Raw genomic sequence first — 15,555 nt, forward strand, 5'->3', positions numbered from 1 at the left:
TTGGGGATTTTCTCTCATCGATCACTTGACTACCTTTGAGGCACAAACTTTAATTGTACCCAGAGCATGTAATCTATGTATAATTACCTCTTTCTTTCCAAACAATCAACTCCGAATTGAAGCAGCCTCTGATCTATACACGCAATCATGGAATCATCCAGCTTGCAGCATACTTCTCTCGACCTCAACCTTAATCCCTTCCGGCCCATGAAAGAAGTTCCGGTCAGTACCACAACTTAATTATTTTGATATATATATATATATATATATATATATATATATATATATATATATAAGATCTATCTATATGTTTGTTTAATTCTTTTCGATTGATCTTGTTAGAATTTTTAAACTGATAAATCTTCATCTGGGACCAGAAGAAAGAACTTGCAGGAGTTTTGGCTCGGGCTGATGATCATCAGAAAGAATCGATTAAAGGAGAGGTGAATTCCCTGCGCACTGACAAGACGTTCATGTTCATGTTGATCAACTTTTAATTTTATTCTCAATCAAATATGAGTAGTTGATCAACTTTTGATTTCCTCTAGTTTAATTACAACCACCTCGCGCGTTGTTTCTTTTTTCCGGTCAAATTAATGAATAAAGCATATCGCAAGAAGGATCAGATTTACTATGTTCTACAGACATATGATCTCTTCTTCGATCTTTTTTTTTTTCTTTATTAATATATCCAGCTCGTTATTCAAGATGATCTGTTCGATCTCAAGAATAAATTAATCGGAAAGCTCATGTTCTCATGATAATAAACAGGCTGGCTTTTTGGCCGAGGAGTTCGATCGGATAAGCTCCGAGAACAAGAAGCTGACCGAAATGCTAGCTCACATGCGCGAGAATTACAATGCTTTGCAGAGCCATTTGATGGATCTCGAGAGCAATAACTCCAATAAAGAATATCTCGTTATACCGAGGAAGAGAAAGGCTGATCAGAGAACTGACCACTATGGGAATATTGGAGTTCAGGGAAATATTGAGTGCAGTTCATGTAGTGATGAAGAGTCATGTAAAAGGCCAAAGGAGATCAGTTACTCTAATGCGAAGGTTTCAAGGGTTTGTGTACGGACTGATGCATCCAATACGAACCTAGTAAGTTCTTTATATATATAAGCAAACGCTTCGATCCACTAATATTGTTGTGCAACTGATCTAGTATGCATTATATTGGGTTATATTTATCTTCGACACTGAAAAAGATGAGGGGGACCTTAGAAATTGAAGTTTGGCTTCGAACTTATAAAGTTATAATAGCGTAGCTATGTATTACTTTGTGTCATATACATATATACAGAAGTTACCCATGCAGCTTCTATCTATTTATAAGAAACCCTAATGCATTGCAGGCTGTAAAGGATGGATATCAGTGGAGAAAATATGGTCAAAAGGTCACTAGAGATAACCCATCTCCAAGAGCTTATTTTAGGTGCTCCTATGCACCGAACTGTCCAGTCAAGAAGAAGGTAAACATGATATGCTAGCTAGTCTGATCTCTCCCTAGATCTCTTCCTTAATTACAAACGATTATATATAAAGAGAAGTCTCAATCTATCTCTTTTTTCTTTTAATTTCTTATTTTTATCTTGTTTTTCATCTTTATATGTATAGGTGCAAAGAAGTGTTGAAGATCCATCCGTTTTGGTAGCTACTTATGAAGGAGAACACAACCACATGCACCCGTCTCGAGCGGAATTATCATTAGGCTCGAGTCAATGTGCAAACCTTGGTTCTGTTAGCTCAGTATCATCCATGAGATCTTCACGTCCTACAGTAACCCTTGATTTGATCCAAACTGGGTTGTCTGAAATTAGTAACAAAAAATCCATCGTAGGAGTTGAAGGAACAACTTTTCAACAGGTTTTGCTCCAACAAATGGCTTCTTCCTTGACAAGGGATCCCAAATTCACAGCAGCACTTGCCACCGCCATTTCGGGAAGGATATTGGACTTTACTCTAAATTGAAAACTCGGAAAAAGGGACTTTTAGATAGTTTATGCTGTTTTCTAATTGGCTCCATCGGGGAAGTACTAATGGAGGGATCGATCATGTAAATTATAGATCAAATTGGAAAGTGATGGATTTCTCCTTTTTAATTAAATGTGCCATTTTATGGTTTTGTTATGTGGAAAATATTGGTATATATGTACATGTTTAATTAAAAACTAACGCGATCATGTTAAGAATTTGTCCAATCGAACACAAAACTTTCTAATAATTTGTAGATGATGGATCTTAATCAAGCGCAGGAATTAATGATCTATGACTAATAAGGAAGATCAAGTGCAAGTAATCACAATAAGAGCAGAACATAATTAGTTAGTTAATGCATAAGAGTATCACTACTGTTAGAGGGAGAAACGGCCTGTATATTAACAATAGATCTAGGAAAGAATTAATGTACGATGCGATATAGGAGTACCCCGTGTTTCTTGTATTCAGCCAAAAAGGATGCAGATCTCGGCCTTATAAAGGGCAATTTTTAAAATTGAGTGATGGGTTGTTGGGTGTGGTGCTAGCTCTACTAGTTTCTAAGTAATTTTTGCTGATCAACTTCTTTTCCATTCCATGTTGTGATTTATAGAAGTATGGGGCTCTTTGTGATCAAAAGGGGAGGCAAAATCCAAGAACCTGACTAGAGAACACAATAACGCAAGAAATATATATATATATATATATATTTTCCCCGAAAAATGCTAATATTATGTTATTACAAGAGAAATAGTACTACGGACGAGTGGGTGTTTATAATATTCTTAGTTACAACCAATAATAAAATATAAAATATATTAATGCCTAGCTTATAATAAATTGTACATGACGTTGATCTATAAACCTTTGCATAAGGAAATCTCACAGTTTTCATTACACACACACACACACTAGCTGGAAATGTAGAGCCATTCATTGGTGGTATTAATTTCGAGGCAATAATCAACTTGATCACTTGATTGTCTGTCTTATTCATGATGCTCTCTCATTGTCTAGGAGGTTTGGCTTGCCAGCCAGGAATAAAGTCAGGTAGGTTTGATGGCACCCAGGTCAGTAATCTCTGATCTATTATCTAATTGAGCCTAGAGCTTGACCGAGAAATCTTAAGTACTTTCTCCTCAAACCAAAAACTATTGTGCCCAGCTCTTGTATATCCACCTTGGACACATGCATGCACTCCATCCCCCTATTCTCACTATTAAATCGAGGAGACCTATCTTGGTGATAAAATGTATTCGTCCTCCCCTTGGTTTGTTAAAATTAGATACATGATATGGTGCCTTCAAAGGTAATCCTAGTCTTGTAGGCTGTGAAGGAGTTCTACGTTCCCATGATGGATCTTTTATTGCTGTTTTTTCATCCTTTATGGGTGTTGGTACGTACTAATGCTAAAATTTATGCTCTGAAGTTGGGTCTTACCATTTGTTATCAACTCATGAGTATTGCCGACCTTATTACGGAGTCTGACTCCCTTCTTATTATTAATATATAGGTTCAAGAATAATTTGTTGTCTCGCTGGTCATATTTCCATATATGAGATGGCATTCTTCATTTTAAATGTGTTTTCCACTTTGATGTACTCAATGTATATAGAGAAGACAATGCTTTAGCAGATCATAGCCTTACTTCCTTCGGCGTAATGGGCAACACGGTAATTCATCATGATTGACATCTTTTTTTTTGCAGCGTACAAGAACTTCCACGTTGCATCATTAATTTTATTTCTCTTATTATCCTATTTGTAACCAGATCTTAGTAAATGATTAATTATAGCTATTTTTTATTATTTTTTTTAACATAAGCTTGATTTTGGGATTTCTGTAACCCAATTCCTTCTCTTTGTATAAAGTATTTTTCAGTCATAAGTGAAGGTTGACTAATAAAATTGAAGTACCGTCCTCTTCTTAAATATATATATATATATGTGTGTGTGTTGGTGATATGTAAATTAGTAGATCTAAATCTATTTGAATATTGATGTTAAGAAAAAGACATACAGTGGAAATTAATTAACTTGAATATCTTACTATTAATTATTGATTATGATCAAGATCATGTCGTCGCTGGTGAGGTGCTGGGTGCATATCTATATGCATGATCTCAGCCGGTAACCCCCACCCATGAAAATTCAAGTACTAGTATTGTGATCGTCAGTATGTAGTACGTACGTACTAGATCAAGTCCCTAGCTAGCTGAATGGAATATATAGATCATCATCTACTAATACTATTTAGCGATCTCCAATTAGATTAAACTTAAGGCGCTTTAATATTCCTCAAGCAATTTAGAGTACTACTAGCAAGTAGCAAGACGGCATAAGTACTATAGGTGGCTGCGCCTTTCACGTGTGGAGACCAAAGACTTTCTTTCTCTCTCTCTCGCGAAGAAGGAAGACCAAAAGAGCCTGCAAAGGACTCGATATTTCAAAACATCAGTACGTAGGTTACGGTACATCCTAGAGTAGCTACCGGCCATTAAAATTGAGATTGCAAAGTAGCGGCTTGTTTAGTACTCGATTAATACGGCTAGCTAGCTATTTACGTGTGTATTAATTGATTTTGAAGTAGTACTACCTGTGTAATCGCGAGGCCCAATCTTCTGGATAAACCAAATCAAGGATAGCATGCATGTAACAATTGTGATCGTTGCAATCAAGTCTCACTGCAACAAAATTGTTCAGTGTTCACCAATCAAGTTATCTATGTGTGTTTTCTTCTTGCTTTTTTCCTACATATAATATCCTTTTTAGAAAAACATGATTTTGTCCTGAATTTTTCTTTAATTTAATTAGGCTTAAGATTCTGAAATTTAAATTTTATGTTATCCTATTGAAAGGGATATTTGGGTCCTCTTACTCCAAGTCCACGTCTAGAGGCAGACCTAACTTATCACTTTGACCTACATCACTTATGGCCCAAGGGCCCACAAGAGCATGGTATCAATAAGAGAACACTACTCACAAGAAAATAATGCCCATGGATAAGGTAGGATGGATAACTTCTATAGATTAGAGTGGTTATCCCAACTCCCTTCACTAAGGGATAATTAGAGATAAACGCATAGAATTGATGGTTATCGATCGACTCATTTGACATGTCTTTGCACCTCTATAAATAGTTCATGAATATAACAAATGCTTCCTTAGATTTCTTGAGATATTTTACATTGGGACTACTTCTCTAACTTAAGTATCGAAGTTTATCTTGGGCATCCAGTGCCATCAAGTTATTCATTTCAAGTTATTTGAGTAGTTGATGGTGTGAAACACATCATTTACACCTATATATGGGCCTAATTAGCTACGTACCAAAAGTGATCACATCCAATTCCGACTTTGCTCGATCGGTACCAGTCATGTTATTAAAAGGCCAGATTTCTTTGATGCTTCCTCGATGTACACCAATTATGTTGGGAATCTTAATTAATAATAGCAGTCAACTAGTACTGCAACAAGAAGCTTCGTTGCAGCTTCTTGATCTTTGTTCTTTGCTAGAAAGTTGGGGGAAAAAAAGAAACTGTATATATAGAGATCATAAAGGTCCAGTTTTTTCAAAAGCTACGGATGCAAAATAGTCAAAAAAAAAAAGTAGTGCTCGATCGAAGCAGGCAGGCGGCCAGGTGGACCATGCGCGCATGCAGTAATTGATTGATTCAATAAATAAATCAAGGCCGGCTCCGGGGAAGAAAAAAAATGAATGGATCCGGCGAATTAGCTAGGCAGGCACTAGGTGGGGATCAACGGGGAATCGCTGCGCGCGCGCAAAGACTGATGGACCGGGTCAAGTGGGAGAGATATCGTGCATGGATTGATCGGTTGATGAATGTCTTTATCTACAGGCTTAGGTGATTGACTTCCGACGACGATTGACTGGATGGATGCAGGATCATGAGTAGTATTACTACTGTTATGCATGCTTGCTTTAATTAAAAAAGACTTTGACCGTAAGGCCGCCAAACGCTCGATCACCATTCACTAGCTAGCTATATATACAGCTTGAACATGATCTATATATATATATATACACATATATATATACGAGCGCGCGCGTGTGTGTGTTCAGTTTGACGTATGGTTGGATGAGTATAGGCCGCAGGCCTAACGATCGAATTTCATTGTTTTAAGCGCGCATGAGAACCTTGACTTCAGGCCGGATCGAGCATGACATGATGAATTTGTTTCAGGACTTTGAAGTCATAAGCTAGCGTGCATGACTATCATAGCAAGAAAATAGTTTTTTAAGCAATGATCGTGATTACCATAAGATAAAATAAAAGAAAATCAATATCCTTATTTTATTTTAAGTGTCTTAATTATTAACCCCTAGCCGGGCCTCGATCCTGAAAACTTGGTTCTAGCTAAAAAAAAAAAATATATATATATATATAGTGGAAAACTTAATTATACTGATGGCTCCTTATAATAAGAAATTAAGGAAGATACATCACATGAAACTTAGCTATTAGACTTAATTAGATTGAAACATACATATATATATTATTTTAGTTCATTAATCAATTTCTTTTATGGAGTAAAAAGTAACAATGTGCATATTATTATATATATGTATGTATATATATTCTTCAGCTGATGTGTACTCGATCTGCAGGCTATTATGGCGGCTAGTTGTTAATTAATAATATTCTTTTTCTTTTCTTTCCTTTTCTTTTTGTTCCAAGTTTGAATTTCTTTCCGCAATATGTTATCAATGAATCATGCATGGTCTAGTGGAAGATCAAGTTGCTAGCTTTTAATTACCTTGTCCAGACTGCATATAGATTATTCTCCATTAATTGACGGGCTTTTGAAGATTACTTTGTCCACAATTGAGTTTACTTGGAAGAATTCAATGATCATGCAGATAAAACAATTCGAATAGTCAGTCAATATTTCAAGTGATTTTGGCCGTAGGATTGTCAACCTTCCAACCGCATGCATGTTAGACCAGCCATCCCTATTTCTCTCTCATACATACGATAGACGTGAATTTGATTCTTTAGACTACTTCTAGGGGCGGCTCCATACAAATTGAGGTTTAACGCGAAATTTAAATGAGTTATTTGTAATTATAATATAATAAAATATAAATTATCATATGAAATTAATATTTTCAAACTTTTCAATAAAATGAGATTTTATTTAAAATCTTTAAATACAGTTTTTATGAATTTATATTTACAACAACAACTTCAAATGAGACATCAATGCAGATTTTGTACCTCAATTAGTAAGATCTTAAAAAAATTATTTAAAATATAAATAATTCATTGTGTTACTTATAAAAAAAATATTATATTAAATATTAAATTTAGTATTATGGGGCCTTACACATTGAAAATTATAAAAATTATTTAAAATTTTATTTAATGAAATGGTTTTTATTTAAAAAAAAATACTTCATTGTTATTTTGGGGGCCTTACATATAAGGTGAGGGCCTTAGGTAATGACTTAAATGGCCTTACCATTGAGCCGCCTGACTACTTGTGAATTATAATAGAAAATGATTAAAATATGTTAGTACATATACCCTTAGTTTACAACCTTCGCTAATTAATTAACTAGCATGTCCACGTGCACTACAGGAATTTTGATTTTTATGGACAAAATCTTTTATGAACGAATTAAATTCCATTCTTAAAAGTAGTTATTTGAGACAAAAATTAAATTTCCTCGCAAAATATGGAAACAATTTTTTACATATTTAACCATATAAATATATGTTTGAACTAGAGTTTTTGGGATGAAATATAGCGTCTCAAAAAAGAAAACCGTTCGAATGCTCACAAAGAACAGTATTGTATTTCACACCTGAATGTTAACATAACTGTTCGAGTAATATTCATGATGGGAAACTGTACACAATTGTGGTAAGGGAAAGTTAGAAACCATTCAAACATAATATGTTCGTTTGAACAAACTTTGAGACCGTTGGTTCGATAGTATGTAATTTTCTATTCAAATGTATATACAAGTATCCGAATGATTGTTTCAGTGGAAAGTCATAAATAAATATAGCTGGGATGTTTGTTAACTCCTTCAAACTATAATTTTATTTTTGAACGAATTTATAAACCATTCGAATGCTTATAGAATTGGTTAGAACTTTGGTGTAGTAAATCGAAATAAATTTAGTTATAAAAATTTATTGAAAGGAAGTCAAATATTTTAACAATAATTATTATTTGATTCCATTAATTATCATTCTCAAAAGATAAAAAATCTACGGATTAATTATTATTTATGGTAAATTTAAATGTATCATATATGCCGTCCTAGAAAATTTATTTAATTAATTTAAAAATTAATTAACGGTTTTTTTTATGGTAAATAAGAATTTGCAATTAAAAACAAAATTTTCTTCTAGGGAATGTCACTTTTTATATTGCCAAACGGTAAATAAAATAAGAAAACTGATTTTGATAATAATCAAGCTAGCTATATATAAAAAATAAAAATTATATAGTAATTAAAGTGACAACGTTTGATAAAGAACAAAAAGATCGATACAAAATAATACTACTATGTAAGATTATCCAAGTCCTCCTACATCACAATAATGTGTCCCTCAATCTCTTGCAATTGAATCATGATGGGCGCAGTGATCCTCTCCATGATCCCCTCCATGTCCTAGATCAAAAGCGTACGATACTCCTCGAACAGGGATCGCATCTCCCTGGTAATAGTACATGTAGCCTCTATATCAGCATCGACATCCGTAAAAGCTGGATCACGCTCCATGCCAGTATTGCATGCAACTGCAACATTAATGCGAGCCTTTCACAAGTAGTCATGGCTCTTACTAAAAGTGATCTCATTAAGGGGCTTGATCTGTGGTTGCCTCTAATTTGTTATTAGCACATCAACCCTAAACTAACAAGGATGTTACAGATCATCAATGCATATGGTAGACTATCTCTAGTCAAAATATTGTGACTCAGATCGAATACGGATGAGAAAGTATAAAGGCAAATCAATCGGCTCTCTTCATGCTATTCGTAACATACATCGAGCTTATTCGATGCCAAAATAGTCTTTTGATTTATTTTGCCTTAATGCAACATTTGAACAATTGTGATATTTTAATTATAATATTTAAATGTAGTTTTCTTATTTTAAATTTTTTGTTTACTTTATCATGATTACCGTTCAAATATAATATATTCAGTTCAAACAGGAAATTACTATTTATTACCGTTCGAACACATTTTCGCCATCATTCAAATAAGCAAGCCAAAACCATTCAAATGAAATTGAAAATCATTACTTCAGTTCGAATAGATTAATATTAGGTTTGAACACTATGTATTTTTTATCATTCGAACACATACTATTATGTTTGAACAAATTTATCATCATTCGAATGAAAAATGAACCGTTCAAATAAAAATTATCGAACTAAATGTTCAAACAAATTTTTTAATTTGAACATTTCTCAAGCATGTTTGATTGAATTATTTATGTTCAAACAAATGTAAATCGCTCGAACACTTTCTTCATTTGAACATAATCAAATAAATTCGTGTCGTTCAAATTAAATTTTCGTAATATCTGAACAAATATCCGATTGTTTGAACAAGATTTTAGGATGAAATTGTTTTGTTCCCAAAAAAAAAGTTGTTAGAATGGGGTCAGCCACATTTCGTCCCTAAAAATAATTTTTTGAAAAAATTTTTGTCTCCAAAAATCTTTTGAGACAGATTTTTTGAGATGAATTAAAAATAAAAAATTTGAGACGAAAATGATATTTTTTACGATGAAATTATTTAAAAAAAAAAAAAAAAAAACTCATTCTCTTGTAGTGGTGGTGTCTTGGGTTACTTTATCATTCACAAAACAACAGTAGTACTATTAGATCATTAATTATAGTCCAAAAACTAGCTATTTTTTCATGCCTTCTCCACGTTATAAATTTTTAGTAAAAGTTAAGGATATTTAGGCCTTATTTATTTTTGTAAATGAGATAAGATGAATTGAAATAAAAGTTGAAAGTTAAATAAAATATTGTTAGTATATATTTTTTTAATATTATTTTTATTTTGAGATTTAAAAAAATTGAATTGTTTATTTTATTTTATGTAAAAATTTGAAAAAATTGTAATGATGAGATGAGATGAGATGAGATAAGATGAAGAATTTTGTGAAAGTGAAACGAAAAATTTTGTAAAAGTGAACTAGAACTTCATTTCAGGCTTAGTTTGGAACTTAAAATTATCTCAACTCATCATTACAATTTTTTTAAATCTCAACACAAAATATAATAAACAATTTAACTTTTTCAAATCCCAAAATAATAATAATATTTAAAAATAATATTCTAACAATATTTTATCATCTCAACTCAATTCAACTCAACTCAGTTCAACATCTAAACACAGCCTCGGTCTTACATAAATGAAGTTAATGGGATGAAATAAGCGGGCTTACCTCATTGATGGTGTGTCACGTTACGCAAGTACGTGTAGATGTATGTCTCACGTAATTTCGCAGTACCTTTTTCTTTCTTCCAACACATGGATTTGATTTCAATGGCCTCTTCCTTGAGAAGAACAAAGACCAAGCTTTCTTACTAACTACCAGAGAGAGCAGCCAATAAATAATTGGTCTCTCTTCAATCGATCGATCGATATTGATCTTCGTGTACGTTCCTTGAACCAAACTAGTACGTGCTGCATGCCTTGAAGTACCATTAACCATTCATGATCATCGGTGAGATTATTATTCACGTACGTGTAGATCAAGGATTTCTAGCTCTAACTCGTATTCTTTTTTACCCCAACAGTCTTAGTTCTTAATCATATTGATCAATTTCATTCAGTTGCGATCTGATCGAACATGCAAGCGCAGATGAGTACCACTTCTAATGATCAAAAGGTAATTTTCCTTAATTCTTGCTGCTTGATTTGCTGTGTCCATGTCATAAAAATGGGCAATTAATCTTGCTTTTGTTTTTCGTCATGGCCGTTCTTCGTTTTACTTGTTATATATTCTTCTGAAAAAAAAAAGGAAAAAAAAAAGAGCTAATGGAAAAGATGTTCCTCAATCCAGGCCATGGAAACTCTCCAAGCAAACTTTGAGAGTTTGCGAAAAGAGAATGAAACTCTAAGATTCATGCTTGGCGTTATGAACAGAAAATGCAACATTCTTCAAGCCCGTCTTCAAGATAGAAAGGCAGAACAATTAATGGACATCAATTTAACTCATCAAAGCGGCTCAAACAATGAAACAAATTACAAGAAAGCACGGACAGATCAGTTTCCGGCACCTAATAGGACATCACGAATCCTAGTGAGAGCTGATTCTCAGGACAATAGCCTAGTAAGTATATACATATATATAGTTCTATATATATTTATAATTAATTATGTAATTTGTCAAACTTGTTATGATATGTGTCTTTATTATATTATACAATATTAATCCTCGATCGTGAATTAATTCGATCAGATAGTGAAAGATGGCTATCAATGGAGGAAATATGGGCAGAAGGTTACTAAAGACAACCCATCACCCAGAGCTTATTTCAGGTGTTCCATGGCTCCTGGATGCCCTGTCAAGAAGAAGGTATAATTTTAAATTTCATCTCTAAATTAGTAATTATTTTAAGATTTAAAGATGCTTTGGCCTCATGTATAAAGTCGACTTAAAAAAAGAAAAACGGGTGACGTTTTGATAAAAGAAATAATTAGCTAGCTCGATAGATAGCTATAGGGCATTGCAACGTCGGCGTTGTAATTTACATACTGCGTACAAAGAGTGCTTGATACGTACAGTGTTTTGTGAGCACACGCATCTGTAAAAGCTTCGGAAACTTCGTTGTAATTGGTAACATGTTGTAGTCAATACCCAAACATCAATAATAATATATAACAAGTTGTTGTGTAATTTTAATGCCAGTATTTATACGTACATTTCTTCGATCCTCCTGATATGATCATGATTCATGATCCCTGCCCTTCATCAGGTACAAAGATGCGTGGAAGATAAGAATGTTCTTGTCGCAACCTACGATGGGGAGCATAACCATGATGCTAATGCTAATTCTCATGTTGTCGGGGAGTACTCTTTATCTTCATCAGATCGTATTGGAGTGGCCATGACGAGCTCAAATTCAATGCATAATATTACTAATCATAGCCCATTTCGACCAGCTATCGCCCTTGATCTCAGTCTCTCTGGGCCAAACAAAGAAAATCGAAGAAATTATGTGGAAAATGACCATCAAAACAACTACTACAATAACATTGAAGAATGCGTGGCCTCTTTGACTAAAGATCCTAACTTCACCGCATCTTTGGCTGCAGCAGTTGCACGCTCCATGTATTAGCCACCCACCAGCCTAAATTACCAAAGCTTTGGATGTGATCGATCAACATCATAAATGATCTAACTGTACAGAGATGAAAATAGCCTGGAATCTGTGCTTAATTAAGAGTGATAGTGTTCTTTTGGGTGTTGATTAGTGTTGAGAATAAAGTTTCATCCTTGTAAAGATAAAATATGGGGGGACAAAGGGAAAAAGGGCACTTGTGTTTGCTATAAAGTTTGGGTTCATCCTTTTTCTGTTCAACTGATTCATGAAGTGCCTCTGTTATTGATTCATAGCGCCAATCCCTTTAGAATGTAGGGGCAATATCCGTATGAAAAATTCTTCTCATCAGTCACTATTTACCACCCACACCCCACACTCTATAAAAAACTTATAGGTGTGAGATGTGAGAGTGAATAGGAACTGATACATACCATTCCTCTATTCGTATATATACTACAAATATATAAATATGTCATGTACACATCTTTCACTCGAGGAAACCATTGTCTAGTCTCAAAAGGGCCACATTAATTATAATTAATCAGAAGGCTCAAAAATGAAAACAGAAAATAGGTTTTGTGTTTATAAAACTACGCAAGGCTGACGAAATTTATAAACTTCAATCGATAATACCCATGCATTAAATAAAACCTTTACAAGAGTATCAATATTAGTACCTTAATCTCCAACTTTTGATTAAGCAGGAATTTTCTCTTCACTTATACTCTCCTTTGTTTATACATTAATGATAAAATTGCGTTTTCCACGAGTGTTGAAATGGTTTAGATGGAAAGTTATTCTGATAGGTGTTCACCACCAAAGCTTGATAATTTCATAACCTTAACTATTTATTTGTTTTTATCTAATTTCTTCTTTTTGCCAAAAAACACGTTTTAAAAGCAATACCCAGATCGTTTTCTCTACACTCATCCAAAATGATATTGAACATGGTACATACTTGCTTTTCAAAATAGTGGCTTTTATACTGCAAAACTTCCATACCGCTCGCTTTTTAAGATGATGAATATTGCCCTTTCTAGTGTGTGTGTGTATATATATATATATATATATATATACAAAAATTCTATGTGCAGTCACTTTTACGTACTCTTTGCATACTCTATTAATGTGATTGACTGCATCACTTTTTTTAATATAAAATAACTGTTTAGGCCAATCACATCAGTAAAGTGAGCAAGGAGCTATACACAAAAGTGATTGTATACAACAGAATTCATATATATATATATATATATATATATATATATCAACATTTACATCCCTAACATTCCAAAGAATACACAGAAACAATATTGATGAACCAGGAACGGGGTTGGTAAGAGCATATCACAAGTGGCACATCGAACGGGACTCGTCAGCTCCGGCATCACTGCTCTAAAAACAAAAAAACAAAACCGCTTAGGATAATAAAACAGACATAAATTTCAAGATTCTTATGCTAAAACATGTTTCAAAACAGGAAAGGAGGCGACGTATAGGGCTTACTGCTTAAAATAAATCTCTCCCAGCAGACACACCACCCGCATTCCATTAATTGCCGACTTGTTATTCCATAGGATTAAACATTCTCTATGTCATCAATATCAGTGCTGCTGGTTGTAGTTTGTATTCTCAGTCCCCTAAGGGTTTTCGTCCAGCAGCAACTAGGTTATGTTATGTTGCTCAGGTGAATGTAGTGTTAATGATGCTTTGATCAATTAATGTTGCCATTCCTGATGGTAATGCGCATGATGTGTACGGGCTCCTTTTTGCTTGTAAATAACATCAGCTTCTCACTTTCTTTCTCCTTCTCTGCTCTCTTCTTTTCAAGCTCAATATACTTGCAGTTTTCCTCGTGTGCTCGTACAAACATCCTCACAAAGTTGAGCAGAGTAGATACGACTAAGTCATGACAAATAAAAGCAAAGATAGTAAATGATATTCCTTAGAAAGGAAAAGGCCAATATGCCAAATAGGATTCAGAAATGTAAAAGCAATAGATCATATCCACCACACAGATTCAGAGATTACTACAGCTTGGCATGAATAGGATTCAAGAAATGTAAAATACATCAAGCTAATAACTATTGATGGGCACTGATTTTGAGAAATTCTAAAAGCTAATATAAATTAACCATAATATGCAATTAATTGTTCCTCAAATCAATAGGAGCATGTTTAGGAACATTGCTGAAACTGTTAGTAATTGACTGCTACTGATTATCAGAGAAACAAAAGGGTTGAAAGGTATTCAGGAGAATTAACAAGTATAAATAATTCATCATTAATGCATTAAGAGCTTCTTCTTCTTTTAGATTTTCTTTCATTTCTTTTTCCTACTGCAGTTTGGACAGTTTTTTTTTTTTTGGAATAACTCTCTGCAACTGTACACCAGCTGGAAATCGAACCTTTGAACAGAAATAAAGCCAGCAAAAGGTGTTAAGACCAAAAATACCTTGCTCAAATGGACAACGTGCTGGATCTTCCCCAAAATAAAGAGTCAGTGCATCTGCATTTCTACCCTGAAAGCTTCTAAATTCAGAAATGTCTAGTAATGCTTCTGTACCGTCTTGCAAGCACCGCATTAACTCAATTCCAATCAAATGAGCTTGATACGTACCGCACTAGAATAAAGTGAACCCAAAGACCTCACCTCAACTTCAGCATAACTAAGGAACTCCTTTATAATCTGAATATTTCCCAATGAAGGATTTAATATTAATGAGTGAATTAATTGTAATCATAAAAATCAAGGAAAATACAGTAATTTAAATTCAAAAGCAGGTTTCAACAAACAGAGAGTGTTTAAACAGGATTAACAGACATGGTCAACTAGAACTTATTATGTTCATGATCCTTCATCCAGTAAAGCATAAAATACTCCAATTTCCCACTCTCATATGAGACAGGAAAGTTTACTGGCGATAGGTCAGTATGAAGTGATTCATCGTTCATTAGGTATGCTTGATAGATCATCAAAATGCTATGAATGGAATAAAAAAGTTGGTTCATTTAAATGGTTGAAATAAATAACTCCCCTTCCCTGGATTTCAGAACCTAAATACAGCCAATGAGAAATGTATTTTATGTGTTAGTTGGCCTAAGCTGTAAGATTACAGCTGGGCTGGGGCTCAGCCTCCAGATTGTATGTAAAATAAGTTTCAGCCTCATACAGGTCGGCCAGAGACGAGGAGATTTGGGAGAGATTGGGAGACTCAGCAGCCACCAATCAGGGCTTGGATAAG

General features: G+C 34.0%; 3 protein-coding genes across 5 annotated transcripts in view; 2 read left to right on the forward strand and 1 right to left on the reverse strand.

Moving 5' to 3' along the window:
• The window catches only part of LOC121259394 (WRKY transcription factor 18-like), a 23,961-nt gene continuing 8,406 nt past the window's right edge, over positions 1-15,555 (forward strand). Inside the window, exons 1-5 of the mRNA XM_041160966.1 lie at positions 1-222; positions 378-443; positions 772-1,104; positions 1,359-1,475; positions 1,621-2,063. Coding sequence (XP_041016900.1) covers positions 148-222; positions 378-443; positions 772-1,104; positions 1,359-1,475; positions 1,621-1,974 — 945 coding nt within the window. The 5' untranslated portion in view covers positions 1-147 and the 3' untranslated portion in view covers positions 1,975-2,063. The remainder of the gene's footprint in view (positions 223-377; positions 444-771; positions 1,105-1,358; positions 1,476-1,620; positions 2,064-15,555) is intronic.
• On the forward strand, positions 10,507-12,562 carry LOC121259395 (probable WRKY transcription factor 40). The gene is made up of 5 exons (XM_041160967.1): positions 10,507-10,724; positions 10,817-10,872; positions 11,047-11,316; positions 11,446-11,562; positions 11,963-12,562. Exons 2-5 carry the CDS (start codon positions 10,834-10,836, stop codon positions 12,323-12,325), a joined length of 789 nt encoding a protein of 262 aa, XP_041016901.1. The 5' UTR covers positions 10,507-10,724; positions 10,817-10,833; the 3' UTR covers positions 12,326-12,562.
• Positions 13,247-15,555, reverse strand: part of LOC121259393 (formin-like protein 18) — a 19,318-nt gene continuing 17,009 nt past the window's right edge. For 2 of the 3 annotated variants that reach the window (XM_041160962.1, XM_041160965.1), the window contains 4 exons: positions 14,931-14,999; positions 14,766-14,832; positions 13,817-14,212; positions 13,247-13,700 (listed from right to left, as the gene is read on the reverse strand). In XM_041160962.1, the coding sequence (XP_041016896.1) occupies positions 14,025-14,212; positions 14,766-14,832; positions 14,931-14,999 (324 nt within the window). In that variant the 3' untranslated portion in view covers positions 13,247-13,700; positions 13,817-14,024. Of the gene's footprint in view, positions 13,701-13,816; positions 14,213-14,765; positions 14,843-14,930; positions 15,000-15,555 lie in introns of those variants that run through there. The other variant, XM_041160963.1, reaches the window with a different exon arrangement.

The sequence above is a fragment of the Juglans microcarpa x Juglans regia genome, chromosome 4D (genome assembly GCF_004785595.1).
Source record: "Juglans microcarpa x Juglans regia isolate MS1-56 chromosome 4D, Jm3101_v1.0, whole genome shotgun sequence".
Lineage (NCBI taxonomy): Eukaryota > Viridiplantae > Streptophyta > Magnoliopsida > Fagales > Juglandaceae > Juglans > Juglans microcarpa x Juglans regia.

What these genes read in the sequence shown, in the direction of transcription:
- LOC121259395 (XM_041160967.1), top strand. Translation starts at nt 10,834, where the DNA reads ATGCAAGCGCAGATGAGTACCACTTCTAATGATCAAAAG. An exon ending in CCACTTCTAATGATCAAAAG is followed by an intron (nt 10,873 to 11,046) that starts GTAATTTTCCTT and finishes TCCTCAATCCAG; the next exon opens with GCCATGGAAACTCTCCAAGC. An exon ending in GATGCCCTGTCAAGAAGAAG is followed by an intron (nt 11,563 to 11,962) that starts GTATAATTTTAA and finishes GCCCTTCATCAG; the next exon opens with GTACAAAGATGCGTGGAAGA.